Source organism: Heteronotia binoei, chromosome 12 (assembly GCF_032191835.1).
Source record: "Heteronotia binoei isolate CCM8104 ecotype False Entrance Well chromosome 12, APGP_CSIRO_Hbin_v1, whole genome shotgun sequence".
In the NCBI taxonomy this organism is placed as follows: Eukaryota; Metazoa; Chordata; class Lepidosauria; order Squamata; family Gekkonidae; genus Heteronotia; species Heteronotia binoei.
Genome location: NC_083234.1, coordinates 41,745,350 through 41,771,047, shown reverse-complemented (window position 1 = coordinate 41,771,047; position 25,698 = coordinate 41,745,350). Strand labels below are relative to the sequence as shown.

Genomic DNA, 25,698 nt, shown 5'->3' with positions numbered 1-25,698 from the left:
TAAAAATTACAATCTTTGTATTATATCTAAGAGTTTGCTAATATCAACACTAATGTGTCCAAATTGAGGAATTACAAGTATGTGTCAACTAAGAGTCAAATTTGTGTCGTCAACCATTCATAAAAGGGTTTCCAAGGGTTCTCTTCATCTCGTATTAGTCTACTCTTAAGACAAAGTGCAAGGGCATCTGTTTCAGCTAATATTTTATGAATCAAGTCCTGCTTCATCGGAGTTTAATGATGTTTCCAGGTTTGTGCTATCAAAAGTCTTGCTGCAGTAAAAATATGTGAATTTAGGGGGAAGTGTTTGTGAGTTTCCTGCATTGTGCAGGGGGTTGGACTAGATGACCCTATAGGTCCCTTCCAACTCTATGATTCTGATTCTATGTATCATCAAATGTTTGTCCTGTCTCGAAAGGTCCATCGGTAGAACACGCAATAAGAAAAGTTCCGGTTTAAAATGTATATGAATTTTCAATATCTTTTGTAACATATCAGGTACCATAATCCAGTACTTTTTCATCACCCCACAAGTCCACCACACATGATAAAACATGCCAACATGGGAGATACAATTCCAACACTTGTTAGATACAGTAGAATACATTTTAGACAGTTTATCAGGTGTTATTTATCAGGCGTTATATACCATCTATAAAACATTTTATAAATATTTTCTTTAAAGGTAATAGCTCTGGTAAGTTTTATATGTGATTTCCACATTGTTTCCCACACCCTTATTTCAATATTATGGCTGAAATTTTGCGCCCACTTTATCATGGTATCTTTCACTTCTTCATCTTGTAGCTTCATTTATTAGATGTTGATGTGGACCCAAAATAATTTTATCAAAACCTTGTTGATCAGTAATAAATCCTGTTACTTTGTCTCTAGCATATCCTGACTCTAGCTGAAGCCTGGTCCACCAATTGAGAGTATCATTGTAGGTCAATAACTCTTCTTGTGTTTTCAGTTCGTCATTAGCTTTTAACATTTCTTCATATGTAAGTATCATATTTGATGACAGTAGTGTTGGTTGAATAAAAGCTTCAGCTGGTGAGACCCACTTATGGACCCTGCTGTAAATTTTTGGTTTTAACCAGGACCACACCTAAGAGACTACAATGGATTTCAGATGCACCCTCCAGGAAAGATTTGCTTGAAAAATAATTCCAAAATATTTGAAATAGTCCACCTGTTCCATAGGTTGATCTGCTATTGCCCATTTGAAATTCTTTATCCTTCATTTTTTGCTGAAGAGAAGAACCTTTGACTTAGTAACATTGATATTAAAACCCTAATTGAAGCAGTAGTCCACAAAGGAACTTATAAGCTTGTGAAGGATGACCACAGATCTTGACAGCAGAGTGGTATCATCTGCATATAGAAAACAGTATTTTGACATGAGCCAGGTGAGGTGAATGAAATTCATCTCTGGAAATATGGGAACTTAAATAATTAAGGTACAGATTAAATAAGAATGGGGCAAGGACACATCCTTGCTTAACTCTTCTGCTCAAATGGAATAGCCTTGGTCAGTTCACCAGATGAGCCACATCTCACTTGGGCTTGAGGGCGGCCATGTTGTTGTTGGATCAAAAATAGGAGACACTTGTCAACAGATGAATTATTCAATTTGTCCCATAGTCTTTGCCTAGGCACTGAGTCAAAGGCTGTTTAGTGGTCCATGAAGGCAGCAGCTAGCAATCCATCTTTTGAGCTAGTATACTTATCAACAATGAATTGGATGAACTTGCCATCAGGGAGAAAACAATCAAGATGCTGCTGGAGCAACTGGACCTCGTGTTGGTGCTGTGGGTGATGTATCTGCTGCTGGTCAAATATGACTGCTGGATATTCTTACTAGATATTATAATAGCTGAGCTATTATTAAAAAAATGTGCTTATCCCCTCTATTTCAACCCCTTAATTGTTTGTGTTACACAAACCATCATGCTTATATTAAGCCTACTGTTTCTATCAAAACTGCATTGTTGCCAAGAAAAATAAATGACTTTTCAAACATGAATCTGGTTGTGCAAATCCAAGCCTATGCAGGCAGAAAACGAATCAAGCCAAACACCATCCAGAACATAGCCTGCAAGCCATATATTATCCTGGATGTGGGCTTTAACCATTGATAGAATATCTCACAGACTCACACTAACAGAGCCCTACTTTGCCCTGCTATCAGCAGAGTCTGTGTTTTATAATTTATCAGCTTCATCGCTGGGATTCTTTTGGATGATAGGGGTCCTGATGCTTTTCCGCAAAGATTAATGATGTTCTAGTGGCAGTAGGTGGGAATCTTTTTCGCCATTAAAAACACTCAAAGCCTTGCGCACTTTTGATTATGTTCCTAAATAGACTCGTGCTGTAGTTCTATTCATTTAACTTGAAGAGGAGACCCGCCAACTGTCAACCACTATGGTGAAGCCAGATGCTGTGTTTGGGCAATTCTTGTCTTTAGAGGATTGTCTGGGAATTCCTTGCTTTTCTCCTCAACACCTAAGGATATTTCCTTTGAAATTCCTCAGTCCCTGAATTGGACAGTCAGGAACCCAAAGAAGAGCTCATGAAAGTCAAAAGGGATCAGGATGAAGCTGGTGTCAGGGGATGGAATTGCTGTTTGTGGCAAGGCTAAATATTTGGGGAAGAAATATAACTAATTTAAAAAATGCACCAACAATGTAAAACACGAATCCAATGGCATCTTAAATAACAAAACTAATTCTAGCATAAACTTCCATGAATCAGAGCTTAATCTGTCAAATGTACTGAAATGTACCAATCTATTTTGCACAGTGACAGCTCTGTGGCAAAAAGGGCTGTGTGTATTACAATTACTTTTGTATAGTGCCTAGCTCTTTATATTATTGCAGTTACAAGTATTGCTTGGCCCACACAGACTTGTGAGGTAGGGGATATCCCATCCACCCGACCCCTATTTCCTCCCCTCTCTACCCTTCCATCACCACTTTTTCCTTCCTACCCTTCCCCCACTGGTCATCACTTTTTTTCACCCTTCTTTCTCCAATAATTGCTTTTGATCTCTTGCCTGCTCCTGCCACCATTTTCTCTATTTCCCCTCACTCTGGTCACTACTTCATCTCTCTGAAGCCCTTTGTTGCTTCAAGCCTCTTGCCACCACCAAACGGATGATGGAACAGTTTTGAAGGGGAAAGCCCATATCCGCTCATCACCCAGACAGTAGCAGTGCACTCCTATGGGGAGCTCTGGGCTGGATGTATTTTTTGCTCCAGCTCTTGCATGGTGAGAGATGTGATGTAGAAAGTACATCCTATTTTCCTTCTGCTTTGGGAGGGGTCCAGTTCATGGGGGGGTGGAGAGGACAGTGCCTCTGGCCCAGGTTCCACCTCCCCCCCATCAGCAGGCTGGTGGTGGGAAGACAGGGAAAGCAAGAAATCTGGGAATGGCGCAGGGGTCACTGATGGTATATTGCGGGGGGGTGGGCGGGGAAGGTATATGTGACTGGACTAGGTTGGACTAGATGATTCTGGAGGTCCCTTTCAACTCTATGAGTCTATAAAATCCAATATACTTGGTCAATTTTCAAGCAGTTGGAATGGTACCAGTCATCCACATTCTTGAATGGAGACAAACACTGCTCCTCTCCAGGTAAGGCCTTGCACAAGTCTTCCTAGAACATATCCTACTTTATTATATATACAGCTATTTTCTTGCATAGTTCTTGACTTGCAAATGTTGCAATATGTGTTGTTTCTTTACTTTTCCAACAATTCACTGAAGGAGGTTCCTTTGGGAATGGGGTACAGATCCTGAGAACCAGTCATTAGATGTAAGTCATAAACTGAATTCAGGCAGAAATCCAGATCAACCATGAATCCAGACAATGTCAAGCAGTCCTTGAAGGAGATTTTTTGGATCCTTTCCAATCTGGTTTTAATTATGAGACTGAAACAGTATTGGTCATCCTAGTGGATGACCTTTGCCAGGAGACAGAAAGGAGGAGTTCCATTCTGTTGATTTTCCTGGATGTCTCAGTGCTTTTGATTCCATTGATCAGGGTATCCTTCTGGATTGCATTTCTCAGCTGGAACTGGGAGGTATTGTCCTGTGGTAGTTCCTGGAGAGCAGTTTTCAGAAAACAGTGCTGGAGAACTTCCTTAGCACCTTGGCCTTTGAGGTTCCCCAAGGCTCTTTACTGTCCCCTGTGCTTTTCCACATGAAACTGCTGGATGTAGCAAGAGACCAAGCAACCTCAAATGCATGCTCTGGTTACATCTAGGGATGGGAACAGAGCAGTCCATGGACCTAATTTCATCATGGACCAGGGAGCAGTTCATGGTCCATCTGCCTAGTCCGTGCATTTGTGATTTTGACAGACTGCAATTTTTTTAGGCAGTCCATTTGGTCCACTGAAGCAGTCTGTGGGCCAGACATGATGGTGCTCAGGGAACCCTTTGAAGCCATGATGCTGCGCACTATGAGTAAGTTCAGGAAGCATTTAAATGCCTTTTGAGCTCACTTCCAGGTTGTGTCACATCACGGACTTCATGAACCACAAAGTTAATACAATTCATGGACCATGAGAGCCTCTATTTTTCAGGTCCATGTCCATCCCTAGTTACATCTAACTTAGATTACAGCAATGCATTATGTGTGCAGCAGCCCTTGAAAATTGTCTGGAAACTTCAATTGGTGCAGAATGCTGTAACTAGGATGTTGATTGGCGTGGGCTGTTGGGATGATGTTGCTCCAGTCTTGGCCTATCTATGCTTGCTATCAATTTGTTTCTGTGCACAATTCAAGGTGCTAGTGCTGATCTTTAAATCCTATGTCTTGGAACCAGCACACTTTAAGGGCCTCCTATTCCTTTATAAACCTGCTTAACTGCTAGTCATCCTCTGAGGGTCTGCTTGGGGTGCCCCCAGCTTCTGAGATTAGATGGGTGGCAACCCAGGAGAGGGCCTCAGTTGTGGCACCAAAACTCCAGAAGCCTCTCCTCAGAGAGGTTCACTGGCCCCCTTCTGCCAGCAGGTGAAGACTTCTTTTGTTTTGTCTGATACTCCCTCAGTAATCCCTCCTTCTTGCACTGTTTTAGTTGATGTGTTTATGTTTTCCTATGTGTACCTTAGTATGGTTTTAATTGTTTAAATGTGTTTTTGTTTGGTTTTAGTGGTTTTTATGCTTTTATTATGTGTGATTTTAATCTGTTTGTCACCTTAGCAGCCTTGATGAGGGCAGAAGAGTGGGATACAAATAAACAACAAATAAATAAATCAGACCCAAGTTCAGCTCTGTACCCACTGATTCCCACTGATTCAAACAAGGATCACTATTCTTATCTAACTCCTTATGTTTTTAATCTAAATTATAGGTTGGATCCAGCATTCTGTCAGTGGATGGCACCTACAATCATGGATTTCCTCTACACCCAGCAGCCCTGGGAAAGTTGATTTTTGGGCTCATAGTTCCCATGTGGAATAACAGCCATGTGGGTCAGGCTGCAGTGATAAGGGGTAAAGGGCTGAAATAGCTTCCTCCTCCCTCTTCTGTCAGCAGGTCAAACAATCCCAGGAATCAGCTTTCCTAGGGTCAGAAACGGCTGCTGCAGGGAATGGGAAGTGGGAGAGATCTGCAGTCATCGTGTGAGCAGATTGCTGGATGCAATCCACTAGTTACAGCGACCACATCCCTTCTCTCTTAAAGGGATACTTGGCACTAATGCCTACTTATTTTGCTACCACACACAGGGACTTGAAAAACCATGCTACTGAAGCTTGTTTTCAGACATGCATCTGAACTGTTTCCACAGGTAACAAGGACAATCCCTCTCATAATTCAGTGGTCACTTGGGGTACTGACCCGCAGCGTTGCCAAACCCATGCATGAGATGTAAAATAGAGAGAGGGCAGAGTGACTGGATCTTTCCATCCCTTCTGTTATCAATTGGTGTCACATCATCTTCTCATTTCCTTTCCTTTGCTTTTAGCTTCGGAGCATGTCAGCTCACATTACCCAAGTAATGTACATCAACTTGTACAGATGCACCCCCTCCAGAAAGAACTTCACACATCTCCCTAGTGCGACAAGGGCCTATCAAAGATAATCACTGCAATTCTGCAAAAGATTTCTTTGTCTTTACCTTCCCTTAGTGTCACTTTCCTCTTTCTCTTTCCCCAATGATTTAATAAAGTATTCAAATAAAATGCCAACACAGGCCAGAGTTTAGTGCCCTCTTCTGGACACTGGATACTTTGGGTAAACCACACCAAGGCAGCTATTCAGAAATCCACTCTGCATTTTGTAAAATGTGGATTTAGAAGAACAATACAAATTTTTGCTTGCAGTTATGTGTTCACTAGGAAGAAAATATTTTAGAAGGTATTTAACTGGTAATATACAAAGGTTTATGACATCTCAAAAAAGCCATGAAGGGTACAATCTTGTGCACAGTTATATATTACCAAATTCCACTAAAATTAACAGGATTTTATAAGCATAATTCCATGCAAGATTTCATGAGATGGTTACTATACCATACAGTGTAAATTGGAGCTTCTTCTGGAATACAGTACTCTAGTGCAAGGAAATCATGGGGTGCTGTTCATGATAACAGTAAAAGGGTTGTTAATCAACCCCTGCTTTCCAGAAGAGAAAATGACCAGTCCAGGTATCAGATCACCTCAAAACAAAAGGACTCTGGGTGCATCTGCACTAACTGCTTCCAAGAAGCTGAAGTCAGTATTCTGGATCATAAATTCTAATGCTCACAATCTCCTTTATCTTCCTCCCCCACAACAAACACTCCGTGAGGTAGGTGGGGCTGAGAGAGCTCTTACACAGCTGCCCTTTCAAGGACAACTCCTACAAGAGCTATGGCTGACCCAAGGTCATTCCAGCAGCTGCAAGTGAAGGAGTGGGGAATCAAACTCGGTTCTCACAGAAGAGTCTGCACACTTAACCACTACACCAAACTGGCTCTCAGAGACAATGAAAAAGAAGAAACTACCTGTAATTGAAATCCATATTACAGTTCTGTAGTCTTGTAATATAGATGGCATTCCAAGGAGGCAACTTTAAGAAATACTACATCTAATACTGGTTTGTGGTGGCAGCAAGAAATGAGTATTTTTTCTGCAGAAGAAGAGGGGAGCATGGACAGCCTACATTGTGAGGAAAAGGGTGATCACAGATATGGCAAAGTGTCCCAAGAACTGGAGGAGGCATTTAAAGAATCCACCAGACCCAGGGCTGTTCAAGGGCATGTCTTGTGATCTACTGAAACTCAGGAGACAATATAAGAAAGTAGACCGAAATGTGACATGCTTTGGGCACTCTAATAGCGAGACAGAGAAGAGTCCAGTTGCAGGTAGAACATTATTTTCATGTTTTACTTAGAATGCCAAAATGCTTTTAGGCGGGATAAAGTGTGATTTGTGTGCCACATGAATAAATGATGAATAGTGATATCTCCTTTGGAGACTGAAAAGTGATAGGAAAAGTGAAGGAAATCTGTTACATAGCACCTCAGAGCTGGAGTCAACTAGATACTTTCCTTCTTTCCTGCAGCAATAGTAAGGAAGAAACACACATGCACATAGATACTCCAATAATTACAGCGATTATTTTAAGCATCTTGAGGGACAACATCCTCAGCTGATTATCTGTGTATTTCGTATCCAGTTTGTTAGGCAAGCATGTAATGCTGAACAGTTAAAAATATTTTAAATTGCGTTTTTTCTGAGTTTGTAATCTGAGCAAGCGCAACTTAAGGGCTAAGAGTGTGACCTCTGAACCAGAAAGCTCCTGATTTGAATCCTGCCTCTGATACAGAGTCAAAAGGTGGTTTTAGACAAGGCAGTGTGTCACCCTAATCCCCAAGACCAGCCTTAAGATATAATAATGCTGACCAACTTTACAGGGTTATTGTAAAAATCAATGTGACATGCTTTGGGCACTCTATAGTGCTATATAATTGTACTACTTTCACAGCTCAGCATTCCTAATCATGCTTACTCAGTACTCACTTTGACTAAGGTTAATGGAGCTTGCTTCCCAGCAAGCATGCATGAGATTGTGGCTGGAATATCACATTTAGAATTCAAAATGCTTCTAGTGGAGAGATGTCAAGGGCTTCAGTGAGTTCTTGCTATCCTAGTTTTTATTAATCTCCCTTGATACTTCAGCCACTGTCAATGGCCCTGCAGCAGAGACCAACTCCTTTTTTCAAACAAAAGGCAGAGAGCTATGGTCAGAGGGTCTTTCTTTTGGCCCTCCTTTCCTCTACAGCATGCTGGATTGCTTTTAATCGTTCACCAATCACCATCAGTAAGAACAATGAAAGAGGAAAGTAATCACTGTCATTATCAGAATGGAATGAGAACTGCTTTCATTATTTAGCCAACAACCCATCCTAGGAATATACAATTGACTTTCAGTGGCCACACTATGTTGGTGGAGAGTAGAAAGACTCCATCAATAGCCTACCCATTGCCCTGTTGGAGCCCAGAAAAAGTCATGACAACAGTAGCTCCTAAATAATTTTAATTTGTATATTTTTGCCATATGCTTGAAATGGCAAAACTCCCTCTTTTAACAGTGGTAACATGAGAATCGTTTTGACCACAGTTTCCTCCCTGGCTTGGATGAAAGAAGTGTGGATATCAATTTGTTTCATCTTCTTGGCAAATCATATAAGTGACTCTCTTTGTGCAATTTTCTGTATGATCAGATACAGCCTGCAGTGGGAGGCCCTTTGATTTGATGTCCCACCCATCTCATAATTCTGACAGCAATGAACAGATGGAATATATTGGGGATTCATGTTTATTCAACAGAAACATGAGGGTCTATTAAATCAACAAAAATACTAGGTTAAAACGACAGGAAGGATCTAGTGTAAAGCAGTATCAGATGGAAATATGCTAAGTGAAGGTTGCCAGCTCAACTCCCACATTGTTTTTGGGTCTCTTAATCGAGTCACAGCAATGGATGATTTTATATGCCAAGTATACACACCACAGAACGAGTGGGCTACCCATTATCCTCCGACTGAATTTCCTGGACTCAACTGCATTTTGGACCTTTCTTATTGTGATGTAAAAACCAGACTAGGAATTTCATCTACCCACTGCCGTTGATGATATAGAAATAATAGGAGATAGTGTTAGGCGCACTGCTGCTTTTGAAGTCTGTGTGGTATGAAGCAACACTCACTAGAAATCCAAGAGATCAGCCATATGGTGGATGATCAGGTCACGTGTTTCAAACAAATGTGGTGACTCGTAGAGAACAACCAGCTCTCATAAATTCACTCTGAAGATTCAGAAGAAAAGCCTGAATGTGGCTGTATGATTCAGCAGCAAAAAGGCTAAAAATAATTTCCCATCAAGTGTTTTAGTAGCAGAGCCTCTCTTGTGAGAGTCAACATCCTGGCACAGATGTTTTATAACTCATAATATTCATGTACTAGGTTATTCTAGACACAGTCAGGATCCAGAGATGCCAGGCTTAACAGCCTACAACTTAGAGCAATACCTTACTTGGTAAAACACTTCCCCAGGAGTGATATGATGCATGTTATGTTTCACAGGTTTGCATTTTTAAAAAAGTTTGCTGCAGAATCTTGTGATATTTGTGATTTGCAATTGACCTTGTCCACAGTATGTTTGCATTTACTGAGATTTGGTGTGTTTTGAAGTGCTAAAGAGAATAAGCAAGGTAGGGTGGCTTAAGAGAAAAGCCAGTTATCAGTATATATGAATAAACAAACAGTAATATAACCTTGGAGTCTTCAAAGATATGACAGCTGCCATCTTTTTAGCTTGGAAACCAAAAGGTAGAGCCTCTTTTAAAAAGCAGTGACTTCCTGAGTCATCCCACCCTTTCATAACCCTTGACATCCTCTCTGCCACTGGGCAATGGCCTTCCTTGGTTGCTAGTTTCCATGGTGAGGCCCTTCTCTCCATCCTGTTGGGCTGGTGTGCTTTTGTAACCCAGAGTCAGCCCTATCCAACTGCTATGCCCTACCAGGCCTCGCTCCGCTGGTCCAACTGTCATTCCTTCTCTTCTTGTCCCCATTAGGGGTTGTCCTGAGTGACTCTGATGTCCTTGCTCACAGTGAGTCAGGGTGGCTTGGGGGTGTCCTGGGGCCCTGCCTCATTACGGTTCAGGTGAAGGCTGGTCTCCCCATGAAATAGAATGGGGGCAAGCAAATTGGGTAGGATGGGGTGGCAAGTGAGATGCCCCCATACCCAGACAGCATATAACTCCTGTGCTGTGTCAACTGCACTGGTTACCAATCTACTTCTGAGCCCAATTCAAAGAACTGGTTATTACATTTACAGTATGGCCTAAGGCCTTCATTCTTACTGAGCTACATCTCCCGGTATACACCAATGTACCAGCTATGTTCTTCAGACAGCCATAACCTTATGGGTGCCCTCCCTTAGGTCTGTCTGTACAGTTACAACTAGGTTACATTTTTTTCCTGTGGTGGGTCCAGTCCTTTCAAATGACCTACTGGAGAAGGTGCCAAGGGTGCCTTCACTCATCTAGGGATGTCAACTCCAGGTGGGACCTGGGGGCTCCTTTGAATTAAAGTGTATCTCCAGACTCCAGAGATCAGTTCCCCTGGAGAAAATGGATGCTCTGGAGGGGGGACTCTATGGCAATGTACCTCATTGAGGATCCTGTCCTCCCCAGGTCCCATCCCCAAATCTCTAGGAGTTTCACAAGCTGGATCTGGCAACCCTACCTCTGCATTTCCTATCAGTGGCCAGGGGGTATCTTGCAATCCTACTCACTACATTCAGGAAGGCATGCAAGACAGTTTTATGCCAAAGATGACTTGATGAAGAATAAATTATTTCAGCAGATTTGGCTATTTCCATTCTACTTCTCTCTGTGTTTTTAGATTTTGCATGTTTTAAATCTACAATTCCCCCCATTTTAATCTGTTTTTCTAATTGAACTGGTATATTTTATGTCCTTGCAACTTTGTTGCTGCATCATTAGCAGCCTTGAGCTAGAAGCGATAAAGCAGGATAGAAATGTTTTAAAACAGCAACCTGCTGGAGTTCCTTCCCTTTCTCTCTGATCTGCTTGTTCCCTAGCCCCAAGACATGATCAACCAACTTTCAAATACAGTATTTGGCTTGGCTTGGCTTTCACAAGCCTTTCAAAGTCTGGAAAGTGTACAGTGCTTTGTTGGGCAGTTTGGATACTCCTGCTCTTGAGCGCTGGCTGCTCGCTCCAAGTTACATGCAGCTGAATCCATATGTGTCCTGATTTAGGGGGTTGCTGAGCCCTTGTAACTGCTATTGAAATAATAAGATCATTTCTCGGCATGCAGCCTTTCATCTGATCAGGAAGCTGTCTGGGATGGAAAACTCTTTGATTAAGGCGTCACAACTGTGTTCATTGCTGAGACACAGGTGCTCAACACCTCCCCAAATAAGGACACGCATGGAGGCGATACTGTGTGATGCACCATTCTGTTGCGCACCTCTACAAAGCAATTTCTGCCCATATTTCAACAAAGTGGAGCGTGCTTAGAGTGAACTGTCTCTATAGTGTAAGTGGCCAATTATCTTAAAGACTAACTACTCAGCTAAAGTTTCCTGATCCGTCTAAAAGAAACTAAGTGAGTGTCGTTAACTGCTGAATTTAGCTGCCAAGGAGTTGGGAGGAGCAAAATAACTGCAGATGGAATAATTAAAAAACAATTGTGGCATAATTACAGGACAGCATTGTCGGGCACATGGGTCTCAAGCTTTCCTTTTCATTAATTAGAGTGGATCTAGGATTAGCATATTTAATTACCTCCAGAGATACAATGTATCCTTCATGTCTAAAAGACAACAGTGACTGGGGAATACAAAATATCTGCTCCATTTCTTCAGCATCTCAATAGCAGGCTCATAGGTACATAGTACCTGATATAGGTATGTCACGGATAGGGTGGCCATAATTTCTGCAGGCCAGCCAGGGACACCTTGAGGGGGGAAGGAATGTGTGTGTGTGCACGCGCCGCCGGAAACAGGAAGTGACGCCACTTCCGGCGACGTCACTTCCGGTGATGCCATGCCACCGCCGGAAGCAGGAAGTGACATCACTTCCTGTGACATCATTTCCCCCCGTGCCACCTGCCGGAAACAGGAAGTGACATCACTTTCTGTGACATCATTTCCCCCCGCCACCTGCCGGAAGCAGGAAGTGACATCACTTCCTGTGACATCATTTCCCCCAAATGCCACTGCCGGAAACAGGAAGTGACTTCACAGCACTTCCTGTGACGTCCCCCAAAATCCCCCAAATATCACTGCCGGAAACACCAAGATTATTTATAGAGAGGGAAAGGGGGAAATAAAGTTAAATAAAACTCTTTTTTTACTTTTTTCAAAGTGAGAAGACTAGAGAGAACGGGTTCCACGCTGAGAAGCCAGTCAGATTCCAGTGAGATTCCAGTGAGACTGTGCTGCATAATGCAGCCTATTTATTTTGTCCTGTTTGCTCTGTTGGCTCTATCTGCGCCACCTTCATCACTTTCGGGGTGTGGATCCCCCAGTGGGGTGGTCTCCCAACTCCCTCCGCCGGCTGTTTCTGATAGCCCTGCGCCCCCTCTTTCATTTGATATGTGTCCCGTGCGGATGCCACCCTCCTGCCGGGAGATGCTGCAAAATGAGCCCCCTTGAGGCTTATGGCAGCAGGGCTCGGGGGAAGCGAGCTAGACTGCTGTTCTTTTGAGGGGTTATAGAGTGTTTCGAGCCCATCCCTGTGGCATCGGTCCCATTGTTGTGGGACCCAGGGGGCCGGCGCAGTGGCCTGCCGAAGCAGCCTGTCACTAATAACACAGGTCGAGATGCAGGACAGGAACCCGGAAGTGACCGACAGGCTGCTTCAGCGGGTCGCTGCGCTGGGAGGGAGGGAAGGAAGGAGGGAGGGAGGGAGGGAAGGAAGGAGGGAGGGAGAGAGGGAAGGAAGGAGGGAAGGAGGGAGGGAGGAAGGAAGGAAGAAAGGAAGGAGGGAGGAAGGAAGGAGGGAGGGAGGGAAGGAAGGAAGAAAGGAAGGAGGGAGGGAGGAAGGAGGGAGGGAGGGAAGGAAGAAAGGAAGGAAGGAAGGAGGGAGGGAGGGAGGGAGGGAAAGAAGGAAGGAAGGAAGGCCGCCCCCTCCCGCCAGCCCCCCCCGCTTTTGGCCCTCTCCCTCCCTGCCCTGCTTACCTTCTTCCAGGGTGGGTGGCGGAGGAGGCCCACGCGCGGGGCCCGGTGGCGGAGGCTGGCCTCTTCGCCGCCTCCCCGGCCTCCGCCTGCAGTGGAGGCCCCCGCGCGGGGCCCGGCGGCAGTGGCGGAGGCCGGGGAGGCGGCAGAGAGGCCGGCGCTGGTCGCTGGAGGGCCTCCAGCGACCAGCGCCGGCCTCTTCGCCGCCTCCCCAGCCTCCGCCCCCGCCGCCGGCCCCCGCGCGCGGGGAAGGCAGCAAGTGAGGGAGGGAGCGTCCCCGCACATGCGCAGAGCCCGCCACACCGCTGCCAATCGCCCCGCGCATGCGCGGGGATGCTCCCTCACTCGCCGCCTTCCCCGCCCGCGCGCGCGGCCCACCGGCTCTCTGGCTGGCTAAACCGCGACCTCTAATGGTCTCGGTATAGCCAGCCCGGGAGGCGGGAATTGGGGGCCAGAACCGGGACTTTCCCGGGTGACCGGGACGGTCTGGCCACCCTAGGATTTATTAAAGATACAAACTTTGAATCTAAAAAACCCCACCCAATTGTGCTAGTAAATGAACATGTCTAATACCTGATGTCTAGATGGAGACTGAGTGAAAGTGGAGGCCTGATTTCATTTCTCTTACAAACGGTTATTTTCAGCTACAATTTAAAATAGATTGTTAACTGTGTCAATATTTAAAAGAGGAATAATATTCAGAGTTACTACAAAAGATGAAAGTCAACAGTTACGCAGAAAAATCTGCAATGCAATATATCTGCATATTAATTTATCCATCTTTTTTCCTCTCTAAATCTTGCATACATGAGAGAGAGAGAGAGAGAGAGAGAGAGAGAGAGAGAGGAACATGATAGATAACGAATTTCTCTTGTTTGTACAGAAGGAAATTATAATCAAATGTTACTTCCTAATCAAACTTGTTGGCTATAAATACCAACATACATGTGGAGTTGAGGTTACAATGGGCAGGAGACCTGATAGTAGTCAGATGCAAGCCTTTTGAAATCAAGGGGAATACACCAGTTTAAATCCAGTGGTTTAGTTTAACTGGTATGCAATTAGAAAAAAAAGAGGGTAGGGCTGTTGCAGTGTGAAATCATGCCATGGCAAGCATCCAGTCTTCCCTCATTAACACAAAGGGAAGCAGTCTCAATGAAGACATTTCATTCCTTATTATTATTTTTATTGAAAGTTTTCCATCTATAAAAGTAGAAAAGAGTTAGAAAGGGGAAAAGAAAAAGAAAGAAAAAAAAGGGGGAACTGGTAATAAAAGAAAAAAAAATCAGAGAAACATATCTTTAAAAATTTAAAAGTTTCTTGGCAACAAAACCAAATATACTTGCTTATTGCTACAATTACAGTACATAAATGATCACTTACTCATAACCAATCCACCAGAAGATATTTAATTCCTGATCCACTTGGTTCCCAGTTCCCATCATTTTACAGAAACGGCACTGATTAATTTCTTGGCACATTTCAAAGTGTTGGATTTACCCTTTAAAGAGGTTCCTGTCATAGATTTTGGATGCCAGAGAATGCGTCTTTCCATATGCCACCCACCCCTTACCCACCAAGATCAGCAGGTGAAGTCTATCCTTATATTCTGTCCTCGATAAAATCTATGGTTGTGGGTTGCCTTTGTAAAGGTAGTCCTAGAATTTCAGAATGGACTTTCATTCATCCGTTTTGTACCTGCAGGCATTCAGAAAAGCTCATAAATCCTACCTGTTTCGACAGGCCTTCTGTTTACACTGCTGTTGCTTACATGCTTTGCTTATTTTGGCCTCTGCAGTTGTTTTTACAAGTAATGTTTAAATTAGTGATCCCCTTTAAATGTAATTTGTTTTTTTTAAAATTTGTTTAAATATAAACGGTGCAAAGCTACTTTGAACTAAACGATCAAATGGGACTCGTTTAAGAAAAGAAACATTGGACCAAACAGGGCAAGGCGCTTCTGGTCATTGTACAGGCTGTATTTTGAATGGAACTTCACAAGTAGCCATGGATTTCATGCTTAGCTTCCAGCAGGAACTGGATTTAAACTAGAACCAATTCAAATGAATACAAAAAATATCCCTGCAGGGTTCTGTGCAGCTGTTTGTCACATTTAAAGGGTTAATAACATGCACATTAGAACTTATGTGCAACATTGGATTCCCATCCTAGCCATAGAACAGCAAACACAGTATGCATAGGATACAGTACATGAGTAAAAGATGATGCTGGGTCATATTAACCATGAAACAAGAAAATGTTCTTGAATCAGGGGTTGGAGAAGGCAATTCCTCACAGCAGTTTCAGTTTGAAACAGAAACTGAGGCAGAGGCAGACAGGAAGTTGGCTGATGCATCTCTCTGCAGTGACAACTCATCACTTTGACTACATCTGAAGAAGTGTGCATGTACTTGAAACCTTATACCCAGAATTAAAATATGTTGGTCATTAAGGTGCCACTGGATTAAAACTTTCTTACTTTGACTACTCTTTTAAGCATCTGTATTTTTTATATATGTATGCATGTTGTTTATAGTCCATCTTTCTCACCGAGATTCAAGGTGGATCACATAATGTAAGTCAAGTGTAATCAACAGGATGGGACAACCAATGAACAATGAAACAGGGTTTGGTTACAGGAATCTGAAAATAAGCAGAAATCTAAAACATAGCTGAAACAAAGCTGAAACAAAGCATAAGCATTTAAATACATGCTAAATGATATAGCAACTACACAGTTGGAACATACTTAAAGTGATAGGCAGCAATACAGTGGTACAGGCCACTGTCCCTATCCCTTTATGGTTGCAACTTTCTGAAACATCACAGTACAGCACAGTTCTATTACCTGTGCAAAAAAACCCCTATTAAATAATTATGCTTGTATAGTTTATAGAAAGCTGGGAGTATGAAAGCCTTCTTAACCTTATCAGGCTGCCCATCCATAAAATGGGAGGACATTACAGAGAATGCTCAAGTATGGGTAGTTATTAAGAAAATAAGAGAACATAAGAGAAGTTATGTTGGATCAGGCCAATGGCCCATCCAATACAACACTCTGTGTCACACAGTGGCCAAAAAAACCAAGTGCCATCAGGAGGTCCACCAGTGGGGCCTGGACACTAGAACCCTCCCACAGTTGTCCCCCCCCCCCCAGCACCAAGAATACAGAGCATCGCAATTGATTTTGTCCATTTGCATGGTGGCATCTGCAGAAGGTCCTGCTGAGATGAGCAAAGGTATCGCAGCAGAGCATAGGGAGACAGACAGTTTAGCATATATGAGGAGCAAGGCCATGAAGGACTTCGTATGTGATAGTCAATACCTTGAAATGAGCTCATTAACTGACTGTCAGCCAGTGGAGTGATATGCACAGTCAGCCTAGCTCCCAATAATAACCTAGCTGTGGTATTCTGTACTAACTGGAGTTTCCATATTGACTTCGAGGGGAGACCTGTATAGAATACATTACAATAGCCTAATCTTGATGTTATTGTGGTGTGAATCCAGGTTGCAAGGTTGGCTGAGTCAAGGTAGGGGACCATCTTGCAGGCTAAACTGAGTTGGGAGAAAGAATTTTTGCAGCTGCATTAACTTGCTTCTTCAATAGTAGTGCTGGATCCAGTACAACAAAACATTGGCGCTTACCTGAAGGTTTCTTCTCTTAACTGAGTCAGCAAGGGTCAGCTGAGACCTATCCCTAATGTTTCAGACTTAGGGAGGGAAGAGAAGAATAATATGTACTGCTACAGAACTTTTTGCTTATGCTAGAGGCCGTTCAGGTATATACCCCTCTCCAACAATTTACCACATGAAGCTGTGTCCACAAGGCGTTGCATTTCAAGCATCCACCCATGTTGGTTGTTGAGTGCATATTGTTAATGACTGGGGGAGATATGATCAGATGCTGCAGTCACAGCTAGAAATGATAACAACCTTCTCTTCCCATATTGATAAATGGAAGATCTCAGCCAGTTACTACACAATCTGTTCTTTGTCCTGTCAATGTACATTTGTTATTTAATTAATTTTGATTTTGTACTTCCACTATGAGCATATTGAATTCTTTGGGCACAAAAGGAGTACAGTTTTTGTGCTCAGGAAAATGTGAAATTTCACAATCTCTCATCCATTGTTGTGATTATTGATAGCTATATGGAATGCAGTTGAACGAGTCTCACAACTATCTACAAGATATTTCCTGAGATGCAATTGCTAAAAAGTGACAACTCCTGTCTATGTGCACGCAGTGTTTTGTGAACTTCCTATTCATAATTTAATTTAATTGTTTTCATTTATACTTCTGAGGCTTGAAGAACTCCTCTCCACCAATCCACCAAAATTAGAGTATCAATCTACCAAAATATGCAATATAATAGTAAGCATTTATATAACACTTTAAAGGTTTGTGTATATTATAATAGCAACTCTTACAATACTATAAAATAGAATATTGTATTATTATGCTACAGTTATCCAAGCTCTAAGAGCCCCATGGCACAGAGTGGTAAGTTGCAGTACTGCAGTCTAGCTCTGCTTACGACCTGAGTTCGATCCCAGCGGAAGCTGGGTTCAGGTAGCTGGCTAAAGGTTGGCTCATTCTTCTATCCTTCTGAGGTCGGTAAAATGAGTACCCAGCTTGCTGGGGGTAAAGTGTAGATGACTGGGGAAGGCAATGGCAAACGACCCCATAAAAAGTTTGCCATGAAAATATTGTGAAAGCAACGTCACCCCATAGTTGGAAACGACTGGTGCTTGCACAGGGAAATACTTTGACCTTTTTATCCAAGCTCTGACTACATTTAGGAGAGACTACTGCAATACACTGTATGTGGGGGTGCATTTGAAGACTGTTCCAAAGCTTCCAATTGTTGCAAAATTTACCCATTCACTCAAGTTTGTGAGAGATTTTTTATGTCACTGTGCAATTTATTGATATTTGTTATGGGTTTTATCATTCCTACGCTTTAATTTTTATCTGCTTTTTAAAAGGTTCTTATATCCTTTTTATCTACCACTGTTTCTATAATCTTAATTTACTCTCTTGGTTTTAGCTTCTAGTTGCTATCACATGTGTTTGTTTACTGATTTTTATGGAGTTGTTGTCCTATTGTTTTAATTAATTATTGTAAACTGCCTTGATAATTTAATATGGAGAGGCCAGATTAAAATATTTTAAATGAATAAGTGGATTCTCCAAATTTCAGGCATATGTCATATATTTTTTTTTGTGTGTGTGTGTGTATGCATAAATAATGTAATTTACTAAAGCCCAAATAACGCTGAAAAATGTACATATTTTATAGGAAAACACAGTGCAAATAAACAAAATGGCATGAAAACAGATAATCTCAGCAGTTTGCTGAGATTCAGTTTGTACAAGAGAGAAACAGCATCGAAATGGGGCTTAAAATTTTCCAGTCTGGCTAAGACCAGAGAAGATTGTAACATTTAGTTAATAGGTGGGAAAAGAAGTACAAAATTATTTGGTAAAATTGCCCTGCTTTACTCTCCCACTGCTTGCAAAGGACTTGCTTCAGTTACAGGTGACTAATATGTTTTATGGGTAGTGCTTTGCACCTGCTGTTTCTCTGGCTCCAAAATCTGATCTCATGTGTGGCTGGTGCTTCTCGCGTGCTGCTGCATCACCATGGGTGAGGCATCTGCATTTCTTTATCTCTTTTTTCATCTCCCTTCTGCTTGTGCAAAAAATTTACAATGCCAATGTTTTGTTTTGGGAGCCTAACTGTCCCTCTGCTCCGAGGACATGCCTGGCTCAGCAGAGCTGTTATTTTATGAATGCTGTTTCAAGACTGCTTGTGCAACCCCCATTGCCAAATCTCATTATTCATGATTTTATCTCATTGCTTGATATGCATAATAGCTCTGAGATGTTGCTGATGAAACTCCTGCAGCTCCTAGGATGTACCGGCAAGGACTTACTTCAGTTCACAGTCTCTGACCCTTCCTCATTTTCACATCTCCTTCCCAAGTGATTATCCAGACTGGACATGGTCTTTCAAACCTGGATGTCTACTTTCAAACCCAGGATGGTGACTGGACATCTGAATCATTTTACCTTGCCCCAACTGCTAATATTCTTGAACTTTGTATTTTTTCTCAAGTAAACCACTGTTGGGCACAGTGATGACACATGAAGCAAACCAGTTCTTGTGGCCAATAATTATATGGTTATGCAAAAATGGGATCACAAGAGTCAGATTTAACACTGGCGATTAATCCCAGGACAACTGCTATCACATTCCAAGAAGTTGGAATAGATGTGAAGTCCATATCTCTTTTGTAATACAAGGATTTTCTAACCCCACCATTCTTAATGAAGTCTACTAAACCTTATCTAAACATGATGCTGGTGGGACAAAATTCCTTAATGTTGGGACTGTATCCATGCAGTGTTTCATTTAAAATGGGCTGCTATCCATGCAAAGTAACTATGCATGCCAGAGATATATAGCCTGAGTAGGTGATGCCCCTGGCATGCTAATAAGAGTGTGAGTAGCTGTTCTTTATGGGTAGCAGTCCACTGTAAATGAGATGCTGTGTGAGTGCAAAGTCCCATGTGTAAGCACTTTTCAGCACAATCCTAAAGACAGTTCGCCTTTCTAAGTCTGCTGAAGTCAGCTCTGCTTAGGACTGCACTATTTACTTTACTTTATTTGTCCTCTCAACATCACATGACAGAGATTACTGAATAACCCAGTGTCAAACAATAGAATGTACTTTTAAATAAATTGTTCAGGAGAAACAAGAGAAAAACACACATATAAAATCAGCTATCCAAGAAAATAAGACAAACGGCATGCTAACATATATGAACATATGAAGTTGCCTTTTACTGAATCAGACCCTTGGTCCAACAAAGTCAGTATTTTTTACGCCTATTTGCTTGGACCCTTTTTTTAGTTGGAGATGCCAGGGATTGAACCTGGGACCTTCTGCTTACCAAGCAGATGCTCTACCACTGAGCCACCATCCCTCCCTAAGGTACTTGCTGTCTTAGCTTTTGATGTTGATCACTAACAAGAACAGGATACAAGGCTTAGAATCATAGAATCATAGACTTGGAGGGGTCATCTAGTCCAACCGCCTGCACAATGCAGAAAATTCACAAATCCCATTGCTGTCAGATGTCCATCTATTCTCTGTTTAAAAACCTCCAAAGTAGGAGAGCCTACCACCTCCCGAGGAAGTTTGTTGCACTGAGAAACCACTCTCTTCCTAATGTTTAGCTGAAAACTCTTTTAATTCAATTTCAACCAACTGGTTCTAGTCTGACTTTTTGGGGCAACAGAAAACAACCATTCTCTATATGACAGCCCTTCAAGAAGACGGTCATCTCCTCTCCAAGCTAAACATATCCAGCTCCTTCAACCTTCCCTCATAAGATTTGGTCTCCAGACCCTTCATTTGTACAGTATTAATCACTTAAGATACCTTCATTGCTTCAGACTGCAAAACAACAGGACTGTGTTCCTTTTGGACAAACCACAAAACTGCCTTCTTCAAGGAAAATTGAAGAAAATTCAATTGCTGAAAAATCTTCAGTTCAGGGCTATTATATATGTTATGTACAAAGTCTGTGATCATGTCTGACTCATGCTGTTTCTCCATTAGAAATCACATAGATGAAAACCCTGTCAGTTTTTCACTCTATACAGCAGGTGATGTAACTGAGGGATTTCTCAGTAGGGCCCTTGGGCAAACTGTTAATATGTCCCATAGGTAAGAACACTCCTAATTGCTGATGCCCATGCAAGAACTGGACCCTTATGGCACTGTTGAAGCAGGCTGAGATGGGGTAGACAGGGCAGTGGATACTATAATGATTCCTTAAGAACCTTAAACATGGTTATAATTGTGGTGCTAGTGGGACAAGGACTTCAAGCAAGAACAAAACTTACCAAGGTGAACTCTTTATTACTATTATGAGCTCACCTCACCCTGAAGTGAAGACTGAATTTCTTTTGAATTAAGGCAGTCTGGTCTACTTGTTCTTCTGACCTAGCCAACAGATAGTTTCACACAGGGCTAGATTTGGGGGAAAGTGACTCAGACAACTGTCTGGGGGGCTGAGTTGATAAAATAGTCAATAATCACCTGTGTGGCCAGCACTGTGTTAATGTTTGGGTATTTCTAATTATTATTTGTGGGACAATTTACAACATTAGTGCCCATTCAAGAAACAATGTTGATGTAAGTGCTCATAATATAATTGATTATCATAAAAATTATTGAAATCATGATATCAGTATGCATCACTTATTGTCTTATGTGATGGGAATAAATCCTGCATACAAATTGTGCACTGAAGTAATGAAATGGGCTAAAAATGTATTTTTTAAGAAACAAAAGAAAATAAAGGTATTTAAAAACAGGACAAACGGGAAGGCACTGAAAAGCTCCTTGCTTAGGGCATCATTTGATTTAGTGATGCCCTTTGTGATCTGCAATCACAAAGTTAGCCTTAGCCAATGAACACTGGTGATACCAGCTGAAACAGCAGATTCCCATGTCTTAAGTAATTCCTCCTGTACATCACACAGATTTTTCTGTCAGGGCATTTTAAATTATCTCCATAAACATTTCATAAACAAATTTCTACAAATATAACAAAGCAGCAATGTGAATCTGGAAGTTTGTAATTTAAAATAAATAAATAAATGAAGCCATTACAAACAAACGAACGAACAATCTGACTTCCTAGGGTGGGGCAGCCAACGGTAGCTCTCCAGATGTTTTTTGCCTACAACTCCCATCAGCCCCAGCCATTGGCCATGCTGGCTAGGGCTGAGGGGAGTTGTAGGCAGAAAACATCTGGAGAGCTACCGTTAGCCACCCCTGTCCTAGGGCATAAAGTAAAGTAATTTCTTACCTGAAGATGTTTCTTCTTCTGTGCTTAAGGCTATTGCTTCATGTTCTGGCTGTTCATATATTTGGAACTGATAGCGGTGGTATCCACTATGAGATGGTGGAGTAGGTCGAATGTAGTCTGGATACAGGAAATGAAACAATAAAATTCAGAGCATTACTGTGTTTTTTCTCTTTATCACCAGCCCTATTGACAGTTTAAGATATGGTATCTTTGTGACTGGAATCAACCAAGAGATTATGTGTCAAAACCACTGGAACTGTTTTTATTTCTTGACTAACAATTTATGTATGCCATGAACTGAATACCAGGTTACCTCCTAACTTCAGTTTTCCTGGAAATTACTTGGTCCATTTAATTAAGTGTATAGGTAGATCTCCCTTTTACCTTCCTCCCCATTCTCTACAGATTTCACAGCATTTTTAAATGTTATGCTGGTCCATGTAAATTTGGGTTACAATGCATTATGTCACACACTATGCAGTCAGATGTACCATTAGTGGTGACACAGCTCCGTCTCGCTGACGGATTAAATGTGTTCATTCAGACATCCACATCTGGCAATTGAGCGTCATCCAGGGTCATCCCGGCTTGTTGCGGATCAATGCCGCATTAATTTGACAGCGCAGAAAGTCTGGCCCTTTTTCAAAAAAGCGGCACAAGATCGGCCTTTTCCTGTTTGGACAGCTCACGCGCGATACTGCCCCTTGGAATGTTTACCACCCCTCCCACCTTAAAAAAAAAAAAAAACTCCAGTAGACATGCACATTGCCAGATCATCCGGGAATCTGAGGTGACGCTTCTGCTTCTCCAATCAACACAGGATCAGAGGGGGGGTTAAACGTTATCCTACTATTCAGAACAGGAAAAAAATCTTTTTTTCCCAATGTGGAGGATTTCCAGATATCATTGTCACTGCCAATTTCTAGGAAAGTAATTCCTGGCAGTTCCCTGGTTTGAATTGGCAACGTTAAATCGGGAAACTTTCCCCCCTCCCCCTCTGCCTCTGAAGCAACGTTTGATTTCCCACCTCCAAACAGTTGCGCGCATGTTCAATGGACCCCACCCCCTCCCAGAAATCACCGTCTGAGCATGCATGCTCCAAGAAAAGAGTGTGATATTATTGGATGTCTGATCACTCAACAACAGAATGAGTTGCATTCTTGGATGTTCGTCTGAACGGCCCTGCATCGAATCAATATTCAGCGGTTCAAATTTGAGCGCTACACACCCGCTTTTAATGTGACGTATGACCGCACCCTCAGACTACTTAACACTATTCCGTTTAAAGATGGATGAAACTTTACTTCTTATCCATAGGCAAAAAGAAAAAAGAAACAAAGGGCTGAGAGATAATTTATGGGGGGGGGGGGTTTCAATCCCTATGTATTTTACATTAGGTTCATCAGGGGATTTGAAAATATTATAATCTCTTGTGTCTTCTCCCCCAGGGCAACTAGGGCTCCGAGAATTTTGTCCTCCCAATCTGAGTCTTCACTAGAGATGTGAAGGTTCAGGAAACCCCCCCCAGAAAAATTGGAAATTGGGGGGAGTACTGAAAAAAGCTCCTAGGAAATTAGGGCTGCTAGCTCCAAATGAGAACATTCCTGGAAATTTGTGGGGGCTGGAGCCTGGGAAGGGTGGGGTTTGGAGAGAAGAGGAACATGGCTTTTGCAAGTCACACTACATCACGAACCATGAACCTCAAACCAGTTCACGGAAAGGTTTGTGTAGGTTTATGGTTTGTGAGACTGCATGAACTTTCACAAACCTCCATTTTCCTGGTTCACACCCATCCCTACTTTATGCTCAACAAACAACAACTTACTGGTGATCCCTAGCCTAAAAAGTATCAGGCTGTCCTCAAGCACAGCATGAGCTTTCTTGGCCCTGGCTCTGATCTGGTGGAATGCCCTGCTGAGCAAGATCTGGGTCCTGTGTCACCTAATGCAATTCTGCAGGGCCTGCAAGACAGAGATGTTCTGCCAGGCTTATGGTTGAAGGCCGTGAAGGTTTTCACTTTAGCTTGACCTTCCTTTTTTTCCTTTTCCTTCCTTCCCCCTTTTCCCGTTTTTTGTCTCCTATTTTACATTGACCAATTGTAGGCTATTCACTCTCCTCCTGGATAAGGGACACCAGGTCATATTTCCCTCTTCATGTGCTGTCTTTTAGTTGTTAATTTTAACTGTTAGTAATGTATTATAAGAATTGTGTTAATAACCTAATTTTATAGATATTGTTTCATAAATATGTTGTTAACCCACTCTGAGTTCTGTTGTACAGAGGTGGGTGGGCTAGAAATCAAATAAATAAATGATAAAATAAGAACAGTATACTGTCATAGAGTCTACCCTCCAAAGCAGCCCTTTCCTCCAGGGGAACTGATCTCTAGAGTCTGGAGATCACTTGGAATTCCAAGAGATCTCCAGTCCCCACCTGGAGGTTGGCAACCCTGTGTGATATATTTTCTCTTTTTGAATTAGTGAAATGCTTTTAAAGATAAGGTGGTCATGTGGTAGATGTATATAGCTCTTAAATTCAAGATGCATTTCTGCACCTAGAAGGATACCTAATCTTCATGAGGGGAGCATATTGGGTTTTCATTGCTTCTCAGTCACTGCATGCCTTCTTTGGACCTGACATTGTTGACCTTTTCACCTCTGCTTGAAAAAACTGTGTCACATTTACCCACAGACTGGGAGCAGGGGGAGGGGGGAGAGATGAAAAGGAAATGAGGTAGAAAGTGTATCAAAGCCTCAGAAGAAGACTGAAAGTTTTTTTTTAAAGAACTTAGCTCTCTCTAATCAGATAGCAAAAATTAAGGTACATGTGCTAAAAGAGCATAGGGTGTATCAGCTTGCAGTTTTCTCTAAAATATTGGGTATATTTGCAATTTTGCTATACAAAACTAAGGTAATTGTAATATTTAAATTCCATAAATATGTCAAATATCACAGTTTTATCTCTGAGGTGTGCAATATTTTAAACTGATATTTTTCAGTTCGGATCTATTGGAGTCCCAAAAATTTCATGTTCCAGAAAATTCCAGATCCAAATACTGTTATGGTATTCAGATTCTGTAGGACGGGGTGGCCAACGGTAGCTCTCCAGATGTTTTTTGCCTACAGCTCCCATCAGCCCCAGCCATTGACCATGCTGACTGGGGATGATGGGAGTTGTAGGCAAAAAACATCTGGAGAGCTACTGTTGGCCACCCCTGTCCTAGGGCATAAAGTAAAGTAATTTCTTACCTGAAGATGCTTCTTCTTCTGTGCCACCCCTACTGTAGGAGGAGGCAGTGCAGAGCTGTGCCACTTGGGAGCAATTGGCTTCCCATGGGCACAGCTGATCCCCGCTGGGCTGCCCTCTCCTGCTGTCTGGTTTAAATCAGGCAGCAGGAGAAGGCAGCACAAAGCTGTGCCTGCAGGAAGCGATGGGCCTTCTGCAGGCACAGTAATCCCAGCTGAGCTGCTGAGTTTAAACTGGGCGGCAGAATTCGGCAGTGCAGAGCTGCATGAGCAGGGAGCTCTGAACTCCCCACCAATCCAGCTGATCTTGGGCTGGCTTTTCTTGCAACCGGGTTTAAATTGAGCTGCAAGAGAAG

The 25,698-nt window shown here is 42.4% G+C and overlaps 1 protein-coding gene across 1 annotated transcript in view; it reads right to left on the bottom strand.

Moving 5' to 3' along the window:
- The window catches only part of PEBP4 (phosphatidylethanolamine binding protein 4), a 332,206-nt gene that overhangs the window by 13,798 nt on the left and 292,710 nt on the right, over nt 1-25,698 (bottom strand). Inside the window, exon 5 of the mRNA XM_060251873.1 lies at nt 22,098-22,214. Within this exon, the coding sequence (XP_060107856.1) occupies nt 22,098-22,214 (117 nt within the window). The remainder of the gene's footprint in view (nt 1-22,097; nt 22,215-25,698) is intronic.